Below are 27,669 nucleotides of genomic sequence, written 5' to 3' on the forward strand. Positions count from 1 at the left end.
AGAAATTACATGATCGAATGATCGAAAATACATTTTTTACAAGACGCAGCTAGCAGTGCGTCTGTGGCGCGAAGGTGACAATAGTGGCTACACGCAAGTTTTTCCAATTATCCAAGCCAACATTCCAGAGACGATCTCTCGGTCGCGGTGTATGATATGCAAATTCATAGACATCAAGCGCTGAAATGCGTTAGTGTATCGCAAGACGCTCGGCAAATAGCTCGTGTAATAGCCACTACCGCTGCTGCTGCTGGAGTAGAGCACCGAACGGCAACTCTTTAATAGTCAAAGCGTTTCCTCCTCTCGATATATCGCGCGCATAAACGAGACGAGACGACGACGACGACGTGTCGACGAGGCGCGCAAACCGTTTGACCTATACCAACCGCCTCGAAATCGTCGTCGAATCGCGCTAAGTGCATCAATTACACGGTGAGTGACACACGTAGTAGTAGTAGCCACCGACGCGACACGACACGCAAATTTTCTCGTTGAGATGTAAGACAGAAATAAAAAAGAAATAGTTACATCGATGTAATAAGCGTGAGAAATCGTAGCCCTGAGTCGTGGCTTCAAGGATAAAAAAAAATGGATTCGGTGTAACATCGGTAATATAAATTATTTACAATATAATTCGCTGCTAGCTATAATCGATGCTCGGTTTATTCGACGAAATCACGAAGCGAGCATAATAATTTCATCACACCTGATTCACGAAGAGCTCGAGGATCGGACGACACGGCGCGGTGACGCGAGAATGTCATGCATCCGCAACATGTTCGACACCTTATAACGTTATATTTTTCTAACTTTCTTTGCCGATCGCTATCGTCGCACGAGACTTTTTTCGTCGAGAACGCGTACGAAGCGCGAATCGTGCGCAGCACAAGCACGATAAAAGAACTTGGCCTGACTATGATGTACATATATATACGTAACGATCATCGGCGAGCAGCGCAGCGATTCATCGCAAAAGGATTTTTTCTTCGCTGTCAATATTGATAAACGCTACTTCACTTTGTTGATCCGGTATATACACAATTGCCGCAGAGTCAAAACGACGACGAGGACTCGATCGCGCCGTTGCTGACCGAGTTTTAGTTGGCAGCAGTTCGATCTCTATGTTGTACTTTATACCTGCGCTGTGGCAAGATAATCGCGACGTCGCACTGAATGCTATCTATACGACTCGAGATACATATACGTCGATCGGAAATAACGTCGTCGTCGTCGCGCTAACGTGGAAAAAAAATCATACTGGCTCAATTACCGCAGCGGTCAAAGTCAATATTTGGATTCTTCTTTTCATCGCGTGTGCGTATGATATACGTCGATGAGCTTTTGCGATTTGACTGGGTGCCTGAGCAAATGCCTGCATATACCGACTAGACGCCGCCGACTCGAGTGCACGATCGCGCCTCGTCAAACATTCTGAAAAGCCATTGAAATTTTTCGACGCGCCCATTGTTAGCCTCTCTTTCCATCTCGATCTCGTGTTCACTGATTTCGCCCGCGCGCATACACGGACGAGAATTAATTTTGACTTTCGATCGAACTCGCCCGCGGCCGAGCACTCCTATATACACTATCTATATGGTACATGTACATATGCACACGCGGCGGCCGATCGATATAATTTTTCGAACTATGAGTACGCGGCGCCATTATTATCGTCGTTGCTTGAGTTTCCCAACGCGAGAGCTGATTTCTCAAGGACATTCTCGTCGCGTACTAGATGTCTAATGACGTAGAGAGCTCGCTCGCTTGTTTCTTGGTGTGTGTGTGTGTGTGTGTGTATGTGTGTGGCGTACAATCCTATATAATCTGGATACTTTTTGTGCAACAAATTAGTTTGATAAAACTGGCGTCACGTGTTATTTACTCGAGCAGAATGACTTCCGTTTGTTTTTCGCTCGGACGGCGTACCTATAATATACGTTGTACACAGCAGCAGTAGCAGCAGCAGCAGCATACCGATACACGCGCAATAAAACATTCCGTTAAAAAGTTTGGGGGTCTCCCTGACTTTGTTGGGGTATAAAAGTTGCGCACCACCCCCCCACGCCAGCGGCTCTACGTATATAACACAAAAGCTAATTAAATTAACTTTTATTTAACTTCCATGTATTAATATTACGCTCGCGTATGAACTTGGCGGGCCGGGGGCGGGGAAATTCGACTAATGGAAGTTGCTTGATTTGATGTGTATAAGCGCCGAGGATTTTCTCTTGGCTGTACGTACGTGTCTGCTGCTGCACGAGCGACGAAAAGTTAGGTTTTTTTTCCACTCTCTTTTTTAAATTGACTCATTATCTAGATGGGAAAAAATGGTACGAGCTGCAGTTGAGCTGTCCGCGCGAGAGACGACGAGCGGCTTTGCGTTAATAAAAGTTTCGCGAGAAACTCCATTGCCGTTCGATCAATTTCCGCGAGGCCCTATAGAATGTAATGATTTTTCCATACTCTAATCGAGACGATGATGTTGCCGCGGCGGGTTCGATCGAATCACATTTAAATGGACGTTGTAATTTCGCAGTTTCTTTGGGAACCGCGAAGCGAACGCCGCGCATCATCATCCGCGCGGATAGAAGCGCGAGCCAATTTCTCTCCGAACTGCGCGGTTAACGTTGAAAATTTCAGCGGCTCGTTGTAAACTCGTAAGCGGATTGTCCGCGCGCAGAAAACGCCTCGCACGGCCTCGGGCGTGCGGGGGCTGTTCTTTTCGTTCGCGCCGCCCGATCGCGTAAAGCCCGTGACTCCTGCACACTCGAAATACCTCTCAGCGCACCGTTGAGGCAATTTACAGCGGCGGCGGAGGCCTTCGTGATCTTGCGCGCCTCGTCCGACGACGCTTAAGAGTCTTACCTTGATGCGCAATGAATGTCAAGTAGCTTATGGCGAAGTGCAGTGCACTTTGAGCTTTGCATCGTCGATCGAGGCGCGTTTATACCCGAAACGAGCCGAACGAGCGAGAGAGTAGGTATATGGGTACAACGCGAGGAGAGGCGATTTCGATTCAGCGAGTGCAGAGAGCAGTTGTAGCAGCCAAAGTCATCAATCTCTGATTATGTACAAGCGTTAAATTCGGGCTGCAAGTGTGCCCCGAGCACACGTACATTTAGGCGCAGGTCGAATGGAAATTTGCGCGCAGGGACTTTGTCTAATTGCAGCTCTCGATTCATATTTATGTGTATACACACACACACGCGCGCAATATTCGTGGCAAGTGCGACGAACAACAACAACGACGACGACGACGAGGAGGAAGTAAGCAAACGCAAATTATTCAGTTTTGTGCCTGGCAAACAATGGTTATTAGTCGGAGGCACACATCGAGTACAACGAGCTCGCAGCTGTACGCGGCACATTGATGTATCTATATGTATAGCGTGCTGCGTTCGGCTCGCATTACAGCGTACTGCGCTCGCCGATCGAACGCGGCATTGTCGAAAAAATTTCAAATTTTTGTTTCGAAAATCGCCAATCTCTCCCTCTGACTGGCGCTGAAATCGTATATCGATCGCCATGCCGTAATAATGTAAATAAAAGCCGTTAGATAAAGACAATTGCGCAACGAGAAGTATCCGAAACAAGTGGCAGGCTGTATTATATTAATACGTATGTGTGTGTGTGTGTGTGTGTGTGTGTGTGTGTGTGTGTGTATGTGAGTGTATGAAGCGCAACGCGTGTGTACACATATTATACGAGCAAACTCTTCTATTGATTTCATAACTTCCGTTACGACGGACAAAAGGAGAGAGAGAGAGAAGCGGCAAAAATTGCATCGAGCTTATTTTCAACATGCGACTCACGGTGTATGAAAAATAAAAAATAAAAACAACACAAAAAAAATCTCGCGCTATAGGCAGCAGCTGCAGGTCTTTCGCACTCGGTGAATCGACGAGCTCGTCCAAAAAGCGATATTTCACAAAATATGCGCGCGAGAGAGAGATACTCTCGAGACGCAATCGATACTCGCGATCTCCGGTCAATTTTTCCGCTGGCTCGAATTAATTTTAATCTAATTGAGCGCTCGCAGGTATGAAGTACTTCTGATACCGACGGGGAGAGAATGGCGCGCTCACCGCTTCTTCTTTTTTTTTATCGCTATTTGGGCGCGATTAAGCCGAATCGACGACGACGACGACGACGAAGACGGGATGGCAGCCAAGAAGACCACTGACCTCTCGAGACGCAGCGAGTCGTGCAACAGCGAGCCGAGTCTCGCGCGCGTTTCTGAAACGTCTCGAAAATATAAATAACAAGCGCCGAAACCAACTGCATCGTGATGCACGATGACATAATAATTAACTTGTAATAATAATAATAAAAATAATAATAATCAAGAGCAGCAGCAGTGGCAGCGGTGGCGAGGGTTGTGTGCGTAAGCGCGAGGCGAGGCGAGCTCGAGTGGAGCGTGTGCGGTGGACATGTTCCCCACCACCAGCAGCAGCAGCAGTGGCGCGCGATCAGCGACAATTGCAAGTACGAAGAGCAACAGCAGCAAGAGTGGCCCGCCGTCATCGTCGTCGTCGTCGTCGTCGAGCCTCGTCGTAGACGCCGCTGCTTCTACCGAAAGTAGCAGTAATAACAAGATCGGCAAGAGCGACGGCAAGTGGCGCTTTGATTTCTCTCGATCGTGCGCCGAGTATGGATACAAGCCCGTACCCGCGACAGTACTACTAATTGATCGACAATTAGGCAACGATAACAACGACGTCTTGGACGATCGTCGTCGACCGGATCAGTGTTGTAATTTTGATAGCTGTAATTGTTCCGCTGCTGCTGCTGACGATCGACGTCCGGCCATGGCCGAGGAAGGCTCGAAATTGCTGCAGTTCGTTGCGGCGTCTGCCGGTGAGTATCGTCTTCTTCTACTTCTTCCTCTTCTTCTTCTTCTTTCATCGTTTTTCCTCGCTGAGCTCGTTGTTGTTGTCGTCGTCGCTTGATCGTCCGAGCTTTATTGGATCCGATCCAAGCGAGCTTTTTGATCTCTCTCTCTTCCTCTCTTTCTCTCTCGCAACCGATCGGCGGCGGCGACGACGGGCTCGCGCGATACAGAGACACAGCTCTGTGTGCAGTGTATGTAAGCCTATAGATCGGAGCAATAATGATTTTATCACGCTAGCTCATGGCTGCAATAAACTCGCGACCGAGCGGCAGATTGGATTTTTCGATCTCGGAGCTCAGCTGCGCTAATCTATGATGAGCAAACACATATCGCGAGCTGCTCTCTGCGAGGAAGATTTACATCAATATCGATCTCGATCTCTCTCTCTCTCTCTCTCTCTCTCTCTTGCCTCGTGTATATGCAAAACAATTTTTGCATATCGTTTGTTATTAAACATGTACATACGTCTATAGACGTGCGCGCGTTTATTTTTATCGCGCGAGCGGCTGTCAGCAACGCGTGTGCGCGCACTGCAGTTGCGATCTGTCGAGCTCGCTCCGACGAATTAAAAAAATCACCGACGACGAAGCAGCGGCAACGGCAGCTTATCTGCTGGGTGAGCAGACCTTTCGCAAGCCGCTGCACCACTCGATGATGATGCTGCGGTGGGTGGAAGACCAATTTTTCCCGCTCGGCGAGATCGGCGCTTATTTTCTGGCTAATCTCCAATCCCAACGTTCGACGATGACGTTTTTCAAGTTTCGCTTTTAATAGAGCCCATAGTTCACGCGCTTGCAGCAGCAGCAGCAGCAGTACATTCTCGGGCGTTATGCAGAAAAATTTCAATTACCGCATTGTTGTTCATCGTAAACAGGCGTATTATGCGAGCCAGCGAGGCAGATAAGACATTAACAATTTTTGCGCTCGAGTCCACGTTCGCGCGCGATAAGTTTTCCGTAATTGACTATACTCTCTTTTTTTTTCAAACTCAGGAGCGCGTTTATTACGTGTCGCGGGAGGCCATAAATTTCGCGCGGCTGCGAAAAATGCCAATTTTTTCTCGTAATTACACTGGCACGGCTCGAAGTGTAACTAGCTAAATAATTATCGATATCAGTCGGAGCTGTTATCAATCAAGGCGGAACTACGACGGAAGTTAAATCGACGCGAGCGAGCTAGCGAGCTAGTGCCGCGAGACTCTCCGAGGAAAAAAAAAAGAGGAGCGGAGAGACTGAGATAGAGATAAATCAGCGCTCGACAAAAGAGTGAAAAGATTTTCTCGCTCGCGAGCGTCCGCCTCACGACCATACTATGCCGTGAAGCTGCAGCTCGAACTCTCGCTGCGCGTTCGTAATAAAGAAGCACTACTGCGAGATTAAGATCTCGAGTCTACGCGCGCTTATATTGAATTAGACGCGCGCGCGCACTACGCCGCGCGCTTCTTTCGGAAAATTCGACTCCGCGAGAAGGGAGCTTTTCATCGATATTTCTTTTCCGGACGCATATATACGCGCGGAGAGAGAAAGCGAGCGAGGGAGAGACTAAAGAGCTTATTTTATAGTTGCATTAAGCTGGATTGAAGCTCGAGGTAAAAAGAGGAGATGATTTTTTTTTCGTGCAGGTGCGGCGCGCGCTGCTCGTCTGTACATGCGCACCCATTGATACACGAGCGCGAGCGAGAGAGAAAATGTCCGCTCAATTAATGACTCTTTTACCTGCGCCTGCAATGTCAATATAATCAGCTTTCGGGAAAAATCTAAAAAATGCGATAAATTCACTTACGCGTACGCTATGCACGAGAGCTTTTATGAGTTTTAATGCCTCGAGTAAAATGCAGATTTTAATTGCTTTAATATGTCTCTCTCTCTCTCCTTTTGCGCGAAATAGCAAAATGATATAAAATAATTACAAGCTGCGCGCGCGCAGTAATCCGTCTGGCGCTGTGATATTTTGATTAAAATATAATAAAGTGTAATGTACAGCACCTTTTGTGATTTTAATCGCTGCCAAGTGAGTCTCATTAGTTTTTACCCACATACTCGATGCGCGAGTTTTACAATGCCCACTCGATGTGAATTAATCTTCTTTTTTTTTCTTAATTCACGTACTCATACCTCGGTTTAAATATGCCAAAAATTGTATTGAAGCAGCGATCGAAATCGCGCGGCACGCGATAAAGACTCGTGGGAGATTTTTCAATTTAGCTCATTATGCACGCGATAAAATAATCGTGTCGTTTGTTTTTTTGCATACTCAGCGAATCTATGCATCTTCGCGAGCGGAGCCATGATGGGCTGGACGAGTCCAGTCCTGGCGAACATGCAGAAAAACGTCACGAGCCTGGATGAGAATCCACTGGGCGTACAGATCAGCGCCGAGGAGAGCTCCTGGGTCGGGTCTCTGATGACGCTCGGTGCAGTCGTTGGCAGCCTGGTTTCCGGTAGTCTCGGTGACAGGTATATACAATACGTACATTTTATTTTTTCTTCTCGATTCGCTCGATTGCTAAAATCGATCGTGTTCGATGCCCCGAGCACAGATACGGCCGCAAACGAGCCCTGCTGTACAGCACGGTGCCCAACATCATCGGCTGGATACTCGTGGCCACGGCGAAAAACCTCGTACAGCTCTACGTGGCCAGATTCGTCTTCGGCGTCGCTCTGGCCATCAGCTACACGATCGTACCCATGTACTGCGGCGAGATCGCCGAGGTAAGTGCAGCTGCGCATCGTAGTCCCACCTCCCTGCGTATCAAATATTCATTACGCACTCCGCGCGGACTGCGGCGGGACGTTGTATATATATAATTCGCGCGATTGTTACAGACGAGCATCCGAGGACTGCTGGGCTCGTTTCTTCAATTATTCGTGACGATCGGTCTGCTGTACGCCTACGCGATCGGCCCCTACGTCTCGTATCTGGTCTTCTGGATCGTCTGCGGCGCGCTGCCCTGCGTCTTCTTCGTCTGCTTCCTGTTCATGCCCGAGTCGCCGTACTACCTGCTGAGCAAGCACCAGGAGGACGAGGCCGCCGAGGCGCTGGCGCGGCTGCGGGGAAAGACGCGACTGGGCGTGCAAGCCGAGCTCGACGAGATGCAGGTACGCACGTATTATATATACAAGCGAGACTTAAATCGTTGTCCAAACAAAAAGCACTCAACGATTTTTCTTAGGCTCGAGTTGGTATGCTGTACTCGCAGCTAGCTAAGAATTAGCAAGCCAAACACGAGAAGCGTATATATGCGTATATTCGCGTCTCGGAAGCGCGAATACGAGCAAACACGGAGTCTGTAGGTAGGTGCATACGCACGCACGCGTGTATCGCACGGTAAACTCCAGTCGCGGCGCGCGTCGCGGAAAGTAGCGAGAGTAAATTTACTTATATAATAAGGAGCAAACTGCTTTGGCTCTGCACTAGTGCTCGTATGTATATCTTGTATACTACATGTACCCGTATGCATGCGCGCACTCCTTTACGCAGGCATCGGTGAATCAAGCCTTCAACAGCACAGTCAAGATCACGGATTTGTTTACCGTCAAGGCGAACTTCAAAGCGCTGCTGTTCACCTGCGCCGGGGTGAGCTTTCAGCAGTTCACCGGCATCAACGTCGTCCTCTTCTACACGCAGAACATATTCGAGGAGACCGGCACCAACATCGATCCGGCCGTATGCGCCATCGTCACGGGCGTCGTTCAGCTCGGGGCGTCCTGCGTCACGCCGATCGTCGTCGACCGACTGGGTAGACGTCCCCTGCTCATCGTCTCCGGGGCTGGCACTGCTCTAGCCACCGTTAGTATACCTTTTTATACCCCGATAAAAATGCTCGACATTGATGCGGGCCTGATGTCTAAATGTAGACAGTAATGGAAATGGTTTCGGAAACGTAATCATGATTAATTAATTAATTAATTAATGCAATAATTGGCTTATTTTTGGCGATTTTTTTTATTATCTTTATAGCAAGTATTAAATACATTTTAAAGAACCTAATAATAAAAATTTAATCGTTGGCAAAATTCAGACCAATTTTTAATTACTTTGAATATAATAACGTCATCTTGAGCCTCTACCACTAGATGGCGAGTACTAATTTTTCTGTAAACCTAAAAGTGGAAAAGTAAAAATAACTGTATAAGTCAAAGCATGGTTTTGGGGAATAGTATCATTAATCCTATACTCCATTCATCCATATATAGAGCCTAATCTTGATTCTAAGAGAGCAATTTGATGTTTTTTGACGCAGGGCGCGCTGGGCGTATTTTTCTTCATGAAGGACGAGCTGCACTCGGACGTGTCGCAGCTGAGTTGGCTGCCGATCGCCTCCATCATCCTGTTCATGTGCACCTACTGCATCGGCTGGGGCCCGCTGCCCTGGGGCATCATGGGCGAGCTCTTCTCGGCCGACGTCAAGGCCAAGGCGTCCAGCATCACCGTCCTCGTCTGCTGGGCCGAGGCCTTCGTCATCACCAAGTACTTCAGCAACATCGCCCAGTCCGCGGGCTTCTACACGGGCTTCTGGATCTTCACTGCCTTCTGCGTGCTCAGCGTACTCTTCACCCTGTTCCTGCTGCCCGAGACCAAGGGCAAGAGCTTGCAGCAGATCCAGGACGAGCTCAACGGCGTCAAATCGTCCGCCAAGAAGCGCGAAAGTCGCCAGAGCTCGACCAACGAGAGATTTTGAGAGAAATTTTGCCATTTTATACCGATCAAAACTTTTTTAAAGCTCTACTTCGTTAGAAAAAAAAAGATAGCTTAGATAGCTGATATCGTTGAAAAACCAAATACTGTTAAGTACTTTTATTGATTATTGTCGAAGCGCAAGAGCATTCGATTATTTTTATACAGATTTAGTAAAAATAGCTAGTCATTCGTGAAAGTATGATATAAATTTAGAAGAAAAATTATGTTTATTTTTTTAAAAATACAAAAATAAATTACAACTAGGAAATTTTTTAACATAAACTTTAATACGTAAGCCGATACTACAACATTCCATTACATATTGATTTTGGTACATTTTCAAAGTTGATTAAATGAAATTCGTTAATCGACACTGAGTGCATTTAAAAGCAGTTTCCAGTAGTACAAGGATAAATGAAACTCCATTGGCAAGGAGTTCTAAAAATGTTTGTTCGAAACAGATTTGTAAATGAGATATTCAGGTAGATATTTCATCTTTGAACTCGTCAAACGAATATTACTCAATTTTGTTATATACTTATTACAATTTCACTTTTTAATCAACTCGAATCATTTCGAAAATGTTATATTGGTAAAATTAAATGAATTATGTAATTATGATAATTTTATACTAATTTTATTTGAAATTGATTGTATGAAATACTTATCCAGAAATATATTGAAAACATTGTTACCAATTTGATTTATTGTTTTATTGAAATTGCCATTTAACACTTATTTAACGAGTATTGCCTTGAGCGTGTGCAAGCAGAGGAGACGTACGACCAACAAACGACGAGCGAGACACGAAAATCGGAAAGGCAAACTTGCTCGGTAATTCTGAAGTATTATTTTTAAAAGCATGTTATCGAAAGGACTAAAAGATATTTCACGGATAAATTGGAAAGTTCGAAATAGTGAAATAAAATTGTAAATTAAATCTTTACATTTTTAAGGTCTATGAAAAATATATTTCGATGCCTTCAAAAATATTTGAATAGTCATTAGTAAATATTGCGCAGAAGTTTATATCAAGCATTTTTAAAACTACTTTGATAGCTCGAAAAAAAACAAATGAATTAAGTTATTAGAATAATATTTCATGTGCAGCTAATAAACTAAAATAAATTTGCCGATTGTATGATAACGCATTTAATTCTGGATTTTATTTTTTTCTAAATTTCAATATGCACTCGTAAATAATTAAGTATGAAATGTAAATAACTAAGTATAAAATTCATTATTATTCAGATTATTACATGAATCGTAAAACAAACAGGAAATTCCGGTATTAATTTAGCTGCATAACAGTTCCAACAAGTATTAGTTTTATAAAACAAATGAATCAGTTTCAGTACTCCTTGATATAAATTGCTGAAAAAAAGGATGAATGGAAATGCACAAAAATGAAAAACTAGGTTTTCATTTGAAGATTATGTTTTCTACGTAACTATATCTATACTTTGATAATTATCGTTAACTATCTATACTTCGAAACGAATCCATCATTTTTTTAAGATGAACGTTTTATTGCATCTCTAATCGTCGGTCAAGATTTTTTGATAACAAATCAGTAATGTGCAAAAAATTTAATTCTCTGTGAAGCCCCTCCACTTTTTTTTTTCTTTAAAGAGGATTATGAGAGGGGGTAAAATACGAGCGGGCATCTGTCCTATATGTTTACGGTCATTTTCTGTCGAAGCATCATTGCAGTTACGCGATTGAAAATAAACTTTGTCGTTTTCTATTGATTTTTACCTAATATTTTTTTTTATTTCAACAGTACTGCCCGGGAAATGAGTACGGAAAAAGGATCGAGATTACTTCAATATGTGGCTGCATCAACAGGTGCGTGAAATTGAGCTATACAAAACCAATAGGAAATCAATACAACATTCTGAACTAAAAACTAATAATACTTTTTGCAAAAATTTTTGTTTCGTGAATGTTATAAATTTGTTTTTTGTATACTTCAATAAAGTTATTTATAAATATCATTCATGACTATAGTTACAAAAGAAACAATTTGAATTTGACGAAAATACCTCGCGCGTGACGTAGTTTCAATTTGAGGAGATTTACCTAATGAGCCGCGCCATTTGTTTACATTTTTTTCATCGCCCACTCCAATAAAACGATCGAGATCGGTATCGGCATTTCATTACCATTATGATTATGCATTTCGTACATCGCTATTGCAGTAATCGCATTTCAATCGACACGTGTTGATTCGTATCGAGCGTAACGGAAGATTAAATTTTTCTCCCTCCTAATCGGAAACCGCGGGCACAGCGTGTCATTCGATATACCTGTCGGTGTTTTGCTCATTCAATTACGATCGATACAATTGACACAAAATTTATGACCATTCGCAGGCAATCTAAACATCATGGCCTGCGGGGCTATTTTGGGATGGACGAGTCCGATGCTACCGCGCCTCCAAGAGGACGATCCAATCGCGCCCGATAATCAGCTGAGCAGGGCAATAACCAAAGACGAGGGCTCGTGGCTCGCCGCGCTCGTTCCGCTGGGAGTGACGTTCGGCTCGATTTTTGCCGGATATCTGGGCGAATGGTAGGGCTATTCGAGAGGCTCGAGAAATTTTCACACGTGCCAAAAAATTCTCACGTCTCGCCTAATTCTCGACCTCTTCCACCGCAGGCTGGGTCGTAAACGCTCGCTGCTCGTAGGCACGTTGCCTTTTCTCGTCGGCTGGATCTTGGTGGGCACGGCGCGGCGCATCGAGCAAATGTACGCCGGTCGCTTCATCCTGGGATTGTCGGTGTCGATCCCGTTCACGCTTTTGCCCACGTACGTGGGTGAAATCTCAGATGCAAGTTTTCGTGGCCGATAAAGGCCAAAGCCCTCACTCATAGCCGAGAAGTACGAGAACTACTTATTGCCACCCCCGTTTTACCCCGTAAAATTAACGAGTTGATTACTTTTGGCCCAGTTTTAATTACGCAATTTGATAAGTAGTTCTGTAGCTTCGAATTTTCATTAAAATTCTCTCGCTGACTGATGCGATCGTTATTTTCTGGGAAAATGGCGTTATATATTCTACAGGCGGCCGTGAGAGGAGCGCTGGGCAGTTTACTGCAGGTCTTCGTCTCCATGGGCTTTATTTACTCCTACGTAATTGGCCCTTACACGTACTATACGACTTTTTGGCTGCTCTGCGCCGCGCTTCATATCGTATTCTTCCTGGGTTTCCTCTTCATGCCGGAGTCGCCGTATTACCTATTGAGCGTGGGCCGGATCGACGACGCATACAAAACGCTGGCCAGATTTCGGGGCAAGAGCCTCGAGGCCGTTCAAAAAGAAATCGAGGAAATTCAGGTACGTTGAAAAAAAATAAAAGAGAAGAAAATCAAGATCGTCCGGGCAGTTGCGTAAGTTTCGAGCGCGACGTTTTCTATGCCGAGTGCGCGCGAGCGAGAACAATGGAGAGAAGCACGAGACTCTCGCATACACGTATATAACATGTAAACGTAATTTTGATTTCTGATGGCAATGAAAAATCACTAATGATCCGCGCAGCGCGACGGAATGACGCGAAAGATATAGAGACTCTTCGGTGTTTTCAATGACCTTTTATTGAGGTTTTTTACTCTCATAATCGCCGCACACGGTCAACGCCGCTACTCGATGATAAATAAATATTACACGATCGTCGTCGCCGTCGCATTGTTCGCGCGTAACGCCAATTTCACTTTTGTTTCTGCGATCACGTGTTTTTCGTTTTACTGAGAGCCAAGGCTCGGGTATACAGGTTCAGGTACACAGACAGCAGCAGCAGCAACAACAACAAAATGCGATATTAATGAAATTCTCGGGGCGAGCGTTTGTGAAATAGCGCGCGCCGTGTAATAAAATTAAAATTACCAGCGCTGTTTTGGAGAGCAGAGCCGTGTAATCGCAGCCAGGCAGGCGCGTGTATTCCGAGCAGCAGCAAATTTTCCTTTGATAATCAAGTGCAATTTTTTCTTTACCGACGATTAGTTTTGAATTCGCTGCGCGCAATCGCGTTAATGAAACTTGTTGTGCGCATATTATATTTCAATGAAAATCTGAACGAGCTGTGCAACGTAAAAGTATACACGACTTGAATAATCGTGCGCGCGCGCGAAGATTAAATTTTTTCGGAACAATTTATACGCGCCGCAGTTATTAAGGAGAAAAATTCGAGCTTCGCGAGGAGGGCTTGTCTTCGGTTAATCGTGGAAACGGTATACAATTCCCGAGATTAACAACAACGGATGATTCTTGAACTTGATATTCGAGCGATCGATAAGCCTCGTTCTTGTGATTATTTTCACGTTCCACCTGCTCTTCCCGCTACTGTTTTTCTTATCGCGGTCTGCCGAGTGGGTTCTTGCACTTCCTGCATTCCCGCTCTCGATTTTCTGCACATCAATAAATTATTTTCAACGATCGCTCTCTGACCGGCCGCCATCGTTCGGACAATTTATCCGATCGATCGAGCAACAACAATACAATACATACATATATATGCGAACGAAGAAAATGATTTCGAGTACCGCGAGCGAGCGAGCGAGCAGAGTATAAAAAGGAAAATGTGCACGGTAAAAAAGGGGGAAAATGTTTTACAGTCGGAGCTGAACGAGACCCCCACGGAAAAGTCGTCGAGCTGGAAGGACGTCCTCTTAGTGCCTGTAAACCGAAAAGCCGTCGTACTCACGAGCATTTTGATGTCCTTCCAAGAGTTCATAGGCATCGACGTGGTCCTGGCTTACGTGGAGAATATATTTCGCGACGCCGGCACCAAAGACACTGCCTTATCGGCCATCGTCGTCGGCCTGGTTCAGCTGCTCGCCTCCTCGATCGCGCCGCTCTTCGTCGATAAGTACGGGAGGAAGATTCTCCTCGTCGTATCGAGCATCGGCTGCTGCGCGACGATCGTGAGTTGCTCAACGACTGCGCCACTGCGCGAGTCCTTTCGATCGGCGCGCTTCTTACAAAGTACATATAATTCACTTGGACGAATTTCAGGGTCTCCTGGGCGCCTACTTCTATCTGAAAAAAATCGACTACCCGTTGGACAGCATGGGCTGGGTGCCTCTGACCACTCTCGTGCTCTACATAATCGCGTACAGCGTCGGCTGGGGACCGATGCCCTGGATGATCATGGGCGAGATGTTCGCCTCGTCCGTCAAGTCCAAGGCCTCGTCCGTCTGCGTCTTCTCCATTTGGGGCTTCAGCTTTTTGCTCACCAAAATCTTCGTCGACATACAGGAGGACCGGGGGCCGCACATGGGTTTCTGGTTCTTCAGCGTTTGCGCGGCGCTGAGCATAATCTTCGTGACGATTTTCTTTCCCGAGACAAAGTGCAAAACGCTGGCCGAGATACAGCAGCAATTGAGCAAGGGAGTGCACGATCGGAAGGAGGACAAGTCGAGATCGAAAAAAGACTCGCTCGATACCGCTCGACGTATCGATGTGGCCGTTATTTCGCCCGTACTCGACGCAACGAACAAATCTCAAGGGCCCGTTTGATACGTACTAGCCATTTCGAGTACACGTGGACGTAAAAAGTTCGCAATGGTTTATTGTACATATAGTGAAGGATTTTTTGCGGTCGAAGAAATGATTGTTCAAATCACGAGTACCTCGCATACCTACCAGTTATACTCTTGAAAAAAAAAAGAAGGGATCTGAACTTTGTTTGTGCCGCACCCGAATGCGTGTGCATGTTTTTGTTTTTACGTGTGCTTGCGTATGGGTTCGCTGGTCACTTGACATTACTTTTTTTTTTAATGCAACTGATACGCGAAATAATGTAATACGATAAGAATTTTATAAATAAAAAAAGAAAACTCTCTATTTTAACGAAATCTCCACTATTTTGTACTACTCTACATACCTAACGGCAGTTAGTCATAAGCACTGAATTTCACATCCAACTGGAGGATTAATACGAGCTCGATCGTTTGCGAAAGACGAATTTTTTATATACATGCGTGGCTGCAGCTTGTCGGGCTGAGCTCATTGAACAAGAAATTTCAGCAGCAGTGCACATACTCGTCACTCTCTCTCTCTCTCTGTCTCTCTCTGGCCGCCAAATCGAGGCCTATCTCTCCGATGACATATCATTTGAATGAATGATAGGATAATCTTAGTTGCCTCTAGGGTTTCGCCAATCAAATCGATCGTCGTCAGTTTCTGAATTAATTGCAAACGTCGAATGTAGCTCCGCTAATCGACCTCGATCCCCGCGGCTCTCGTCTCGCTCGTCTCTCTTTTCCGCGACTACCTTCCATGATACCGAAAAAGTGCTGCGGTGCCTGCGATCCTCATCATGTTTCCGAATTACAAGAATTACGAGATCTCCTGCAAAAATGTGCAATTCGTCGCTGCGTTCACGAGTAAGTCGTTCTCACAAAATTCGTTTTTCTTCTTTCTCGTTCTTCCTTTTGCCTGGCAAAATTACTTACACAAAGTATTTTATTATACCGACTGCGTCGAGAGTAGCCTCTCTCGTTTTTGCAGTCACGTTTATCTTGTGTGTGTGTGTGTGTGTTTGCGTGTAAAATTTATGTTTCGGCGCGTACAATATAGAGCTGCTTTATACGAGTTGCGAAAATTATTATGAACTGCGCCGCGCCGCACTAAACAAGCCAAGAACAATGCGCAAACAAATAGTTCGCACTCTTTTACGAAGTTGTACGCGAGGTTTAGAATGCCTGCACCAGCGAGCAAAAATAAACATTCCTGCGCCATGAATCGATTACGTTATCAGATAATTCGCTACCGACGATGCACCGTCAAACAAAGACAATGAACTTTGGCCAGTGACTGAGAGTGTACCGTAAAATATTTTTGTTTTTTTTTCTAAAAAAGCTCTTTATGATAATTAAATTTTTTTAGCGTTTTTACATAATTCGGATCACTTTTCGCGCAATAAAAATTTGCTTTGTCCCTGCCCGCAATCGCTAGAACAATCTCACTATCTAGATGAAAGTCAACGAGCGCAACGACGACGCGCGCTTTGTGCCGTTGCACCAAAGCGAGCGGAAAATTTTTGTTAATCAAGCATGTAAACAATAACAAAGTATTAAAAACAAAAATAATGATAATTGACGCAATTAATTTTGATCGCGACCAATGCAGGTTGCCTAAACATGATGGCCATCGGAGCCATCATGGGCTGGATGAGTCCGACTCTGCCGAAACTGAAGGCGAGCCCGGCCTTGGCGGACAATCCGCTGATGCGACCGATCAGCAGCGAGGAGGGATCCTGGATCAGTTCGCTCATGCCTCTGGGAACTATGTTCGGTAGCTTCGGCATGGGTTACATCGCAGAGAGGTGAGGCGCAATCTAAAGCGATATATACGAACTCGAGAGACTCAATGATAAATTTTGCTCGCTTCAACAGATGGGGCCATAAGAAGGTACTGCTGGCGAGCACTCTGCCGTTCGTCCTGGGCTGGATACTGGTCGGCACGGCCGGCGACATCGCCCAGATTTACGTCGGTCGATTCGTCCAGGGCAGCAGCATGGCCATGACTTTCGGAGTGCTGCCCATTTACATCGGCGAGATCTCTCAAGTAGGCCACACACACTCACACACATCGACATATCTTATACAGATGCATAAAAGCAAGAAGTATCTCATACGTAAAATGTTTTTTTAACGACTAATTTCGTCGCACTTTTATCGGCGCAGTCGTCCAACAGAGGCGGCACGAGCATACTCATCGAAATTTTACTGAGCTGCGGAATGATCTACTCGTACTCGATCGGCCCGTACGTGAGCTACAGGCTGCTCTGCTTGCTCTGCGCCTGTCTGCACCTGGTGTTCTTCGCCGCGTTCGCCTGCATGCCCGAGTCGCCGCACTACCTGCTGAGCAAGGGCCTCAAGGAGGAGGCCACCAGGACGTTCGCCAAGCTGCACGACAAGAGCATCGACGAGGTGCGCGACGACATAATCAAGATGCAGTTCGAGATGCAGCAGAATCGCGACATGAGCTCGAGCATGAAGTGGCGGGATCTGGCGAGGGACGGCTTCAATCGGCGCGTCATCCTCGTCACGGCCATACTCGTCTCGCTCCAGCACCTCTCGGGCATCGACATACTTTCCTACTACATCGAGGACATATTTCGCAGCGCCGGCCTGAACGACAGCGCAGTCTACATAATCGTGGCCAAGGTCATACAGATGTTCGGGACGGTGCTGTCGCCCGTCGTGGTCGACCGATTCGGCCGCAAGAGTCTGCTGATCGTGTCGAGTCTCGGATGCGGCCTGGCCACCGTAAGTTGACGATCGCGACGTATAGTCCGCGTTTATTTTTTATCAACATAATTTTCTCGGCAGGTGACGTTCGGCGCCTACTTCTATCTGAAATCGGTCGAGTACGACGTGACCGGGCTGAGAACGATGCCGATCGCGGGCCTCGTCGTGTTCAACGTGTTCTTCGGCATCGGCTGGGGCCCCATACCCTGGACGATCCTCGGCGAGATGTTCGCCCCGGCCATCAAGCCCAAGGCCACCGCCGTCTGCACGTTCACGATGCGCTCCGTGTCGTTCTTCGCCCTGAAGATCTTCACCAACGTGTCCGCGGCCCTCGGCCAGTACGCCATATTCTTCTTCTTCAGCTTCTGCAGCATGGCCAGCGTGGTCTTCATCCTGGTCTACATACCCGAGACCAAGGGCAAGACCTTCTTCGAGATACAGAACAAGCTGCAGAGCAAGAACGGAGCTGCTAAAAACTCGACGACTTTGTAAATTATGTAAATTATGTAAAATAAACGAAACACAGCATAAATACAGACTTTTTTTTACTTTTTCACTGAGTAACATTATTTGATTCATTCATTTCATCGAATAAATCTTCGGGAAAAGCAAAAAGTGTGTTTGAAGCTTTGCTTGTTTATATCGGCACTTGCATATATATATATATATGACGCACGTGCGATGCGAGCGATCGCGACGAAATAGCTCATATTCGATGCAAAAACAAGCCCCCCGTCAATAAGCCTCGCCCGTCTTTTGTTCGTCGAGATCGGATCCAACTCGAGACGCCGTATTCGAGAGGGATTTTAACCTTTACGAGTTCTGTGTGTGTGTGTGTTTACATCGAAGAAAGTGACTGATTTCCCGAGCAATTGCATCCCGCAAGAGACGACAATAATACAGCGTCATGGCTGCGAAGGTGGAGAAGCGCAGAGCTTACACGGACAAAGAGTCGGAAATAGTAAGCGCGATGATTATTGACAAGCGAGTCTCCAAAGTTCTAAATTCGCACGATCTATTTAACTTGAAATGTTTTCAAGAGCGACGAGGACAAAAAACTGCAGGAGACACTGATGCAGCTCGTCGACGACCTGGTGGTTAGCAAATTTTCCAATATATATATATACGTATACGCAACAATTACGCTCGCGAAAGAAAGCCACTCGAGTGAGTCACGATCAGAGTCTCTGCTTATCGCAGCCCGGCTCTCTCTCTCTCTCTCTTATCGACGCGAATCGTATAATTGCATCGAGGCGATTCATGATCCGAGAACTCGAAATTCGTCATTAACTCTCTCTCTCTCTCTCGGCCCCGGTATTCAAATTCTTGTATACTCGCTCCGCAGTCGGGCACGTCGGTGAACGCGGCGCTGCGGGGTCTGCGCAAGCTCATGCGCACGTCGACGACCTCGATGACGGCCGTGCCCAAGCCCCTCAAGTACCTCAAGGACTCGTACGGGCGGCTGAAGCACTGCCACGGCGCCATGGCCGACGACTCGACCGAGGCCGGACTGGCGCGAGCCCGACTGGCCGACATAATCAGCGTGCTGGCGCTCGCCGCCGCGGAGCCCGGGCAGCGCGAGTGCCTCGACTACTGTCTCAGGGGCAGCCTGAGCAATCCCGGCGCCTGGGGCCACGAGTACGTCCAGAGGCTCGCCATGGAGCTCGTCGACGAGTGGTCGACCATGCCGCTCGATCGGGAGCGCGAGATCACGTCGGTGTCTGATATGCCCTCTATATATATATATATATAAACCGTTTGAAAGCCCGTGCGCCGAGTTTTTAAGCATTACGATCGTGTTTGTTGCTCGGTGTATATATATAGGGAAAGGCTGTTGCCGCTCGCGAGGAAGCTCGTGAGATTCGACGCGCAGCACAACGCCGAGATACAGGCCTGCGATTTGGCCCTGGAGATCGATCGCTTGGATCTGCTCGTCGACAGCCTCGACAAGAACAATTACTCGAGGGTCTGCCTCTATCTGGCCAGCACCGCTGACTACACGTAACTATATGATATACCTTCGCTTAAATAAAATCAAATCGTCGTTTCGTGTGTACAACTGGGGTTGCGCGAGCGACGTTCGTTGGCTCGACGATTAACCAAAGGTAAAAATCGTAGGGAGGACTTGGAACGACGCGAAATACTGAGGACGGTCGTGGATCAGTACATGAGATTCAACGAGCCGACCAAGGCCATCCTCACGGCTATGCAGCTGCCCGACCACGAGCTCGTCAACGGCTGCTTCGACGCCTGCCAGGAGCCTCTGCTGCGCAAACAGCTGGCCTACGCCTTGGCCAGGCTCAAAGTGAGTCGACTCGCTCGCGCACAAATATAATATATTTGTATACCCATTGTCGTATAATACGTGTGTCTTTCTCTCGTGGGCGCGCGCAGGACCACGCGCTGATAAAACCGTACAAAGGCCCGGACGCCGACGAGCTCGAGCGGATCCTCGGCAACGGCCACGTGAACGCGTACTTTCAGCAGCTGATTAGGGAGCTCGACATACTCGAGCCCAAGAGCCCGGACGAGATCTACGGCAGCCTGTACGAGCCGAGCTACGGCCGAGTGCTCATCTACGACTCGGCCAGGGCGAATCTGGCGGCGAGCTTCGCCTCGGCCTTCGTGCACGCGGGCTTCGGTCGGGACAAGCTCATGACGACCAGCAGCAGCAGCAGCAGCAGCAGCGACGGCGAGTCGGCTGCGGAGCTTAACTGGGTCTACAAGAACAAGGAGCACGCCATGATGTCGGCCACGGCCTCGCTCGGTTTGCTCTACATGTGGGACTGCGACGGCGGCCTCGTGCCCATCGACAAGTAGGTGTGCGCAAAAGCTCCCAACTTTTTTACTCGTTTTCGACTGTCACTCTTGATCGAGTCGATCGATCTCTCGGCAGATTTCTCTACGCCAGCGACGACCTGGTCAAGTCGGGCGCTCTGCTGGCCATCGGCCTGGTCAATTGCGGCGTGCGAAGCGAGTACGACCCGGCGATGGCCCTTCTCGGCGACCACGTCATGTCGACCAATCAGAATCTGCGCGTCGGCTCGATCCTCGGCCTTGGCCTGGCTTACGCCGCTACCAAGAGGCCCGATCTCAACGCTCTGCTCTACGGACCGCTCAACGATCGACAAAGTAATTATTATTAAGAACGAATAAAATGCCAATTCGTTGCTCCGACTTGGCGAGCGCCAAGGGAGAAAAAGAGAAGCGGCGCAATTAATCTCTACGGGTAAAGCGAGTTTAGCGTCGCCCGTCTGTCTTTTCTCCCTCGCGCTGGGGTAATTGTTGCACGTCGTATCGAATGTTCGCGCCTCGTGACAACGACAACGACGATCCAAGAGACTTTTTCTCATCCCCTCTGGACGTCGAATTCTAGGCACGATGGAGGTGATTGCCCTGTCGGCCGTATCGCTAGGCCTAATTAACGTCGGATCCGCCGACTCGGAAGTTTCCTCGGCCGTCTTACAAAGGCTCTTGGAACTTGATTCTCAGCAGCTCGCCTCGACCTATTCACGGTATACGGCTATTTACATCCTATGCAGTCTCGATCGAGCTCTGCTGCACTTTCGAGTCGAGACGAGAATCGAGCCACGGCGATCCACGAAACGCAATTGATTTTAATTAACGCGCAGATTTCTGCCTCTGGCTCTGGGCATGCTGTACATGGGTCGACGGGACGGCATCGAGGCCGTGTCGGCGGCCCTCGAGGTGCTCGCCGAGCCCTACAGATTGCCGGCCCAGACGATGCTCCAGGTTTGCTCGTACGCCAACACCGGCGACGTGCTCGTCGTCCAGGAGCTGCTGCGCATCTGCTCGGAGCCGGTGGAGGTCGACAAGGCCGACGCCAAAACGCCCGCGAGCTCGCACATGTTTTTCGGCGATCCCAAGCCCAAGAGCTCCACTGGCAGGAGACACGGCAAGAAAAAAGAAGCCGTCGTGTAAGTTGACGTATACAGCCGCTAGATGTCTATTCAGCCATATAATTTGACACCCGCAAGCGGCGGAAATCAGGCTGATTACTATATAAGTTTGATCGAAATTTTTTGAGGCGTAGTGTGATATACATACGTTGTTAGATGTTGCCCGAAAAACATAAAAACATAGATTGGCTCGTTATTAAAAATTCTTAGCGTGATCAATGAAGATCACGCTATATCGGAGCAGACATCTAAAGTTAAGCAACCCATATGTACATCACACTACACTTATGCTCTATTTTGTAATCGAATATATGCAAAATAGATGAATACTTTTCCTTTGGGTATATAAGGCGCTATCTTGCGGTGACCCGCAGAAGGCTGTTACGCTAATCACAGAGCCATATTTCAAATCGCGATATAGCACTGTAATAATTGCAAATAATTAAAAACGTTTATAATTTTTTTTTTTTTTTACTTTGCAGGGAGATGGTTTTGACGCAGCCGATAGCGGCGTTGGGTGTCGCGGTCGTCGACCTAAGCGAGGGTAAAGAAAATTCAAGGATACTCGGCCAAGTAACTCCTTTACCAAGCAATCTGACAACACAATTTAATAAAATCTCGAGTGACGCCGCTCGGTTGTTTTGTTTTTTTTTTTTTTTTTTCCAAGATCGGACGCTACGGCTCGGGACCGGCTCGCACGGCGGTGCCGCTGTCCTTCGGCCTGACCTACCTGTCGAATCCCGACCCGGGCATCCTCGACGTGCTCAACAAGTACAGCCACGACGCCGATCCGAGCGTATCGCTCAACGCCATCTTCGCCATCGGCCTCGTCGGGGCCGGGACGAACAACGCCCGCTTCGCCGTGACTCTGCGCCAGCTCGCGGCCTACTACGCCAATCAGCCGTCCCATCTGTTCGTCGTGCGCATAGCCCAGGGCCTCATACACATGGGAAAAGTACGCTCGACGTCTGCGATTTTCTCGAGTTGCCGACTCTCGTGCATCGTCGCTCATGCTTGCCTTTTTCCTTTTTTTTTTTTTTTTTCTTATACAAGGGAACCATTACGCTGCAACCTCTGAAGTATTCCTACAAGATACTGGACCAGGCGTCCTTGGCTGGACTGCTCGTCGTGCTCGTATCGTTTTTGGATTGTAACAATTTGATATTGGGAAAGAATCATTACTTGATGTACTGCTTGGCACTCGCTATGGAACCCAGATGGCTCGTGACTCTGAACGAGGATTTAAAGGTAAATAAATAAAAAATCAACATTCGTTCAGTCAAAATTATTTATGTTAGATGTCATATTTAAGAAATGGTTCGGTCGTATACTATACACGATACACTAAGTCAATGAAGCCATTAAAATCACAGAATTTCATACACTCGACGTTTAGTTTAAAAACATATCGGATTATTTTACAATTCGTGCCATTAAGTCTATCTAAACCCGGCTATATGAACAAACACTTGTCTTCCTTTGAAATTCAGTCTGTAATTCCTCTGTGTTAAGGAGAGCGCCGCCGGGTACGGTATGTCGAAGTACCAGACGTGTAGGGGAGGGATGCCTAGGTCCGGCTGGGCCGGCAAGGTATTTTTCTGCACGATCTGCCACTGCGCCACTTCGGGGTTTTCAGTACAGAGATCCATGAACACTTTCGCATCTAGTTGGTTCTCCAAAGAGAAAATGTGGGAAAAGCCCAAGTACGCACGATTGCTTGGGGCCACGTAATGCTTGTCGACGTCGACCACCTGTATCAAGGGTCGGTGGTTGGGAAACATCGTGCCATGATACCGCAGGCACCTCTTGAGATAGTCCTTCGACTGCTGGTCGTGGCACTTGACCAGCACGATTCCGTCTCTCTCCAGCCAATTCAGGAATATCGGCACGTGGCCTTGGGCGGGCTGTTGTTCCAGCATACCGTACAGAAACCGATTGCGTATTTCCTTTACCGTCAGGGGGCCCAGATACTTTCGACATGTCCACTCTGGCCTATGGGGCTCGATAGTCGATCGGATGACTAGATAGTTAGAATTCGATCTCTCCTCCTCACTGAACTCACAGTACTTGTACCTGGTATACAGACGTCTCATTGTCCTGTCGCTGTCCTCGCGCACCATGGATAGCGCCCTATGCTTTGCCAACTCTCTTCTTCTTGCTTCCGCACTCATAGTTTGAGTATTAGTTGCAGTTTGAGTATTAGTTGTAGTTTGAGTATTAGTTGTAGTTTGAGTATGAATTGTAGTTGGAACATGATTCATGGTTTGAGTATTAGTTGTAGTTTGAGTATTAGTTGTAGTTTGAGTATGAATTGTAGTTGGAACATGATTCATGGTTTGAGCCTGGCACTGTGTGTGACTATGAACGACGTTGTGACGAGTTTGTTATTATGAGTTCAATGATGATCTGGCGACAGCCCAGAATTTTTGCCTTTCCTCACCGCTGATTCTCATCGGATGAACTACGAAATAAATATACGCTCGATTTAATTATTATTGGTGGATTTTTCGAACTTCGAAATTATACTTTGCAATTAAATTTTTTCACGACGAATTTTACGAGTATAGTCTTAGCTCTTAAGAAGAAAATGAAAATTCTTCTCTATAAACCATATTATTGCTTAACTAATAATAAAACACGAAAAATAATATTAATTTACGTATTTGAGTAGTTCAACCTCGGGTTCAACTTTTTTTTCTAAACGTGAATTTTTAATTTTTCTACAAAATTAAACATCGTACTTTGATATTGAATCTGAATTATTGGATATTCAAAAATACTCATTCGTTCAATTAAGAGAGAAGCTTTAGAAATAAGTTTTAATTTGCTGATTCAGAGCTCAGTCAATCTTTGAAAGGATCTATTCAAACACAAAGATCTGCTCTAGTCTCTACATTTCCACTTCCCTTCGGACAAATTGTACACTATCAAAAACTGAGAACATTGAACTTGCAGATCGCTTTCCATTTGTATTTTTTGAATAATATTACAGAATTAAAGCATTCGATCTTATAGTAATTGTGTGAAAATTCTTTTGCTCATATTTTCATAAAGACGTAAGGTATACATGAAATAAAACAAACATTTTGTGATATTCAAAGTAATTAAAACATTTATTAAAGATAAATAAAAATGGAGCTACTCTGTTTAGATAATTTTCAGCGTCAAGAATATAATTTTTATCTTCGTTAAAATTCCATTTTCTTCGTTCAATTTTTTACTTGTAACTTTGTATATCCCAACTTGGTCCAATTTGGAATGTTGACAACAATAATTTGGATGCGCTCTAGGCCGTAATCTAACGTGCATTTACACTCTTGCAAAGGTATTAACGAAGAGCCTGGAATTTCCAGATATACTTGATATTTTTTAAGTCCGTCGGCGTAAAATCGTCCCGTGTCCAAGATTTTCCAGTTTGAGAAATCTATTTGCGGGTTTAGCCTTATCAGAACGTCCAAATTAAAATTGCCTTGTTCGCTCGTTATAACTACGTAGCCGAGATAGAGTCGGTCGACGGGCTTCACGAAAATGTCGTTGACGGCGACGGCTTTCAATTTGGCGTGGCCCGGAACCTCCAGCATTTCCGCGACCAGTTTCAACCATAATTTCGATCGCTCGTCGGCGCACTTGACCAAAAAAGTTCCCGGCCTGAATTGATCGAACTCTTCGAATTTGGGCACGAATCCGTCCGTGTGCTCGGCCATCGCGATCGATTCCACAACGTGATCTTGCAATTTTTCGAACGTTATTCGAAGCAAACCCTCGATACTCTCGTCCGGCACGATAACGGTATACAATGGATCTGTGTGAATGGCCGGGCTAAAATCGTCATATCTGTACTGCGGAAACAGCCTAAGCACATCTTCGGAATTTATGATGTTCATTGCAGCGAAAAATTGAGAGCTTCTGAGCCGCGCGCCAATTATATCGAGATCGTCGAACAAAAAAAACTTTTTCGCTCGTTCGTACGCTGCGGAAACAAAGTTGTGTGAGTCGATTCGACAGCGAACGAAGGGGGTTGGCGACAAAGATACCTCTCACTTTTATCTTTTACCAAGCGGGCACGAGCTTCGTCTAGCTCCTAAGTAAATATTTTGAATCGAGTTACACGTCTACCGAAAATTCGTATCTGAAATCATAGATTTTAATTCAGACGAACGATTTCAAATGAATAGAGAGACGGCCAATTACCGATTTCGATTTATTACAAAATTGTAATGTTATTGTTTTGTTATGATAAGTATATTCCGAGTGTTTGTGTACTCGTTCACTGAAAATAGCTTATCAAAATTATACACGTGTGCCCGGAAAGTCATAATGACCCCCATTACGTAAATTTATGTTTCTTCGAGTTATCAGGCAACTGCAGCGACGATTGGAGGCCTCAGTGACTTGCAAAAATACTCACGCGTTGCTAGGAGATGTGCTGGATTTTCAAATTCGGCGCTGTTTATGTATTTTTCATGATAGCTTATACTTGCAATTATTCTAAAGATCAGAAAAGAACAAACTAATTTATTAATTATCAACTAATACTTTTAGTTACTCATTTCGTCGACGATGACTACACGCAATTTATTAGCGCCGTGACTCAGTTTAAATCTCTTCTTTTTCAAATCACTCAAAGATGGTTCCGGTATTCTCACGTTCACCAGAATCCCGTCGTTGGCGTCGTCCAAAATTCTGTCGTGCGACTCTATTAACCAATCCGTCATGTCGATGTCCGGATTGTACTTCTGCAATCGGTCCAGAGCTCGGTTGGCCACCTTTTCCGCCGGTATCAACACTTTCGATCGGTAGATCTTGTGCAATTTGCTCGTGCCGTGTGACATTTTCAATCTGATGAGATACAGCTTCGACACCATCTCTTTGAGCCATTTTTTGGATGTCAAGTCGGCCGCTAGAATTATGATGAAACCATTTTTGACGTAAAAATTGTGGAATTTCGGGACGAAATCGTCGTCGTTCAATCGACTGATTCGACCCTTGAGAAAATCCGTCAGAATTTTGAGCTCGTTCAGTGTCAGCGGGTAAAAATTCGGAAACTCCTTGACAATGACGCACGTGAGCTGATTCGATTTTTCTGCCTCGGTAAAGTCTTCGAATGTATCCGTACCGAATTCCACTAGCGGCTTGAGACTCTCAATTTCCGGAGATTGGCACTTTGGCGTCTCTTTAATCGCAAAACTTTTTTCATTCGGCGCATTAACTTCCGAACGAGACACCTTTTTCACGACACTTTTCAGTCTTGGCCTGTCGACAAGATCCAACTTTCTGTACTTTCTCGATCCGCCTTTGTACTCCTCGTCGCCACCTTCATCGTCGTCGTCGCTCAGTAGAAGATTCTCGATATCCTCTTCTTCCGTGATGTTCAAAAAGTCATCCACGCACGAATTCATCGCTCGCACGTACGCCGAATTCGACTTTGCCAAGTACTGACAGCCGATGCATTTTTCGCGAAAGGTGAACTAAATTAAAAGCACCTGTAAGCTCGCTTATCAATTGTTTACGATTTAGAAGAAAAACACTGTGTGTGTTATTTTGATTTATCGCGTAACCAATCGCTTACTTCCGTATTAACTCTTTCGCGCATGCAATTGTTGTTGACGAGCGAATTATTTCAGTTGCTGCCTGTATCCGCCCGAGTTGGCCAAGCCGTCGACGTTTTAGGAAAAGCTGGAGATCCAAAGTCCATCACGGGAGGTCACGTCCACACGACTCCGTTGTTAATGTCTTACGGTGAAAAAGCGGAACTGGTGACGAACGACGAGTACGAGCCTCTGCTCAGCCCAATGGAGGGTTTCGTTATATTAAAATCAAAGGCAGATTAAATCGAGTATAATTTTCAAGTTGTTTTGTACAAGTTGTTTTACGTTAACGAACTGTAATAAAAATTAATTAGAATCAAGGTCAGGCGTTGAAT

The 27,669-nt window shown here is 46.2% G+C and overlaps 5 protein-coding genes across 6 annotated transcripts; 4 read left to right on the forward strand and 1 right to left on the reverse strand.

Annotated features, from left to right (window-relative positions):
* The first annotated feature begins 3,003 nt into the window (after positions 1-3,003).
* LOC106658539 lies at positions 3,004-15,421 on the forward strand. Its single transcript, XM_014380543.2, has 12 exons — positions 3,004-4,857; positions 7,149-7,347; positions 7,431-7,602; positions 7,717-7,989; positions 8,372-8,680; positions 9,135-9,571; positions 11,355-11,419; positions 11,947-12,145; positions 12,233-12,382; positions 12,613-12,910; positions 14,185-14,493; positions 14,585-15,421. Exons 1-12 carry the CDS (start codon positions 4,431-4,433, stop codon positions 15,086-15,088), a joined length of 3,342 nt encoding a protein of 1,113 aa, XP_014236029.1. The 5' UTR covers positions 3,004-4,430; the 3' UTR covers positions 15,089-15,421.
* Positions 11,289-12,723, forward strand: LOC106659061 (facilitated trehalose transporter Tret1-like). 2 transcript variants are annotated; one of them, XM_023461488.1, is made up of 4 exons: positions 11,289-11,419; positions 11,947-12,145; positions 12,233-12,454; positions 12,638-12,723. In XM_023461488.1, exons 1-3 carry the CDS (start codon positions 11,368-11,370, stop codon positions 12,423-12,425), a joined length of 444 nt encoding a protein of 147 aa, XP_023317256.1. In that variant the 5' UTR covers positions 11,289-11,367; the 3' UTR covers positions 12,426-12,454; positions 12,638-12,723. The 2 variants fall into 2 exon arrangements, with proteins under 2 accessions (XP_023317256.1, XP_014236846.1); XM_014381360.2 differs by lacking the exon at positions 12,638-12,723 and having other exon boundaries at positions 12,233-12,510.
* A 469-nt stretch (positions 15,422-15,890) lies between the features above and the next one.
* LOC106658538 (facilitated trehalose transporter Tret1-like) lies at positions 15,891-18,318 on the forward strand. The gene is made up of 5 exons (XM_014380542.1): positions 15,891-15,957; positions 16,703-16,898; positions 16,969-17,140; positions 17,260-17,844; positions 17,908-18,318. The coding sequence occupies exons 1-5, from the start codon at positions 15,891-15,893 to the stop codon at positions 18,316-18,318; spliced, it is 1,431 nt and encodes a 476-aa protein (XP_014236028.1).
* Positions 18,319-18,733: 415 nt separating this feature from the next.
* LOC106658902 (26S proteasome non-ATPase regulatory subunit 2-like) lies at positions 18,734-27,616 on the forward strand. The gene is made up of 13 exons (XM_014381065.2): positions 18,734-18,787; positions 18,867-18,923; positions 19,172-19,539; positions 19,651-19,827; positions 19,945-20,131; positions 20,221-20,642; positions 20,723-20,958; positions 21,203-21,341; positions 21,459-21,764; positions 22,229-22,319; positions 22,414-22,701; positions 22,800-22,994; positions 27,371-27,616. The coding sequence occupies exons 1-13, from the start codon at positions 18,734-18,736 to the stop codon at positions 27,575-27,577; spliced, it is 2,727 nt and encodes a 908-aa protein (XP_014236551.1). The 3' UTR covers positions 27,578-27,616.
* LOC106658903 lies at positions 23,021-24,391 on the reverse strand. The gene is made up of 2 exons (XM_014381067.2): positions 24,071-24,391; positions 23,021-23,998 (listed from the first exon to the last, which is right to left on the reverse strand). Exons 1-2 carry the CDS (start codon positions 24,077-24,079, stop codon positions 23,186-23,188), a joined length of 822 nt encoding a protein of 273 aa, XP_014236553.1. The 5' UTR covers positions 24,080-24,391; the 3' UTR covers positions 23,021-23,185.
* Positions 27,617-27,669: the final 53 nt, after the last annotated feature.

The sequence above is a fragment of the Trichogramma pretiosum genome, unplaced genomic scaffold (assembly GCF_000599845.2).
Source record: "Trichogramma pretiosum strain Unisexual culture from Peru unplaced genomic scaffold, Tpre_2.0 scaffold2, whole genome shotgun sequence".
Lineage (NCBI taxonomy): Eukaryota > Metazoa > Arthropoda > Insecta > Hymenoptera > Trichogrammatidae > Trichogramma > Trichogramma pretiosum.

Excerpts from the sequence above, each read along its gene's own strand:
- LOC106658539 (XM_014380543.2), top strand. The coding sequence starts at position 4,431 with ATGTTCCCCACCACCAGCAGCAGCAGCAGTGGCGCGCGATCAGCGACA. Across the intron at positions 4,858-7,148 it reads GTTCGTTGCGGCGTCTGCCG|CGAATCTATGCATCTTCGCG; the intron begins GTGAGTATCGTC and ends TTGCATACTCAG. Across the intron at positions 12,911-14,184 it reads AAGAAATCGAGGAAATTCAG|TCGGAGCTGAACGAGACCCC; the intron begins GTACGTTGAAAA and ends AATGTTTTACAG.
- LOC106658902 (XM_014381065.2), top strand. The coding sequence starts at position 18,734 with ATGGCTGCGAAGGTGGAGAAGCGCAGAGCTTACACGGACAAAGAGTCG. Across the intron at positions 18,788-18,866 it reads CGGACAAAGAGTCGGAAATA|AGCGACGAGGACAAAAAACT; the intron begins GTAAGCGCGATG and ends AATGTTTTCAAG. Across the intron at positions 19,540-19,650 it reads GATCGGGAGCGCGAGATCAC|GGAAAGGCTGTTGCCGCTCG; the intron begins GTCGGTGTCTGA and ends GTATATATATAG.
- LOC106658538 (XM_014380542.1), top strand. The coding sequence starts at position 15,891 with ATGTTTCCGAATTACAAGAATTACGAGATCTCCTGCAAAAATGTGCAA. Across the intron at positions 15,958-16,702 it reads ATTCGTCGCTGCGTTCACGA|GTTGCCTAAACATGATGGCC; the intron begins GTAAGTCGTTCT and ends CGACCAATGCAG. Across the intron at positions 16,899-16,968 it reads ATGGGTTACATCGCAGAGAG|ATGGGGCCATAAGAAGGTAC; the intron begins GTGAGGCGCAAT and ends TCGCTTCAACAG.
- LOC106659061 (XM_023461488.1), top strand. The coding sequence starts at position 11,368 with ATGAGTACGGAAAAAGGATCGAGATTACTTCAATATGTGGCTGCATCA. Across the intron at positions 11,420-11,946 it reads ATATGTGGCTGCATCAACAG|GCAATCTAAACATCATGGCC; the intron begins GTGCGTGAAATT and ends GACCATTCGCAG. Across the intron at positions 12,146-12,232 it reads GCCGGATATCTGGGCGAATG|GCTGGGTCGTAAACGCTCGC; the intron begins GTAGGGCTATTC and ends CTTCCACCGCAG.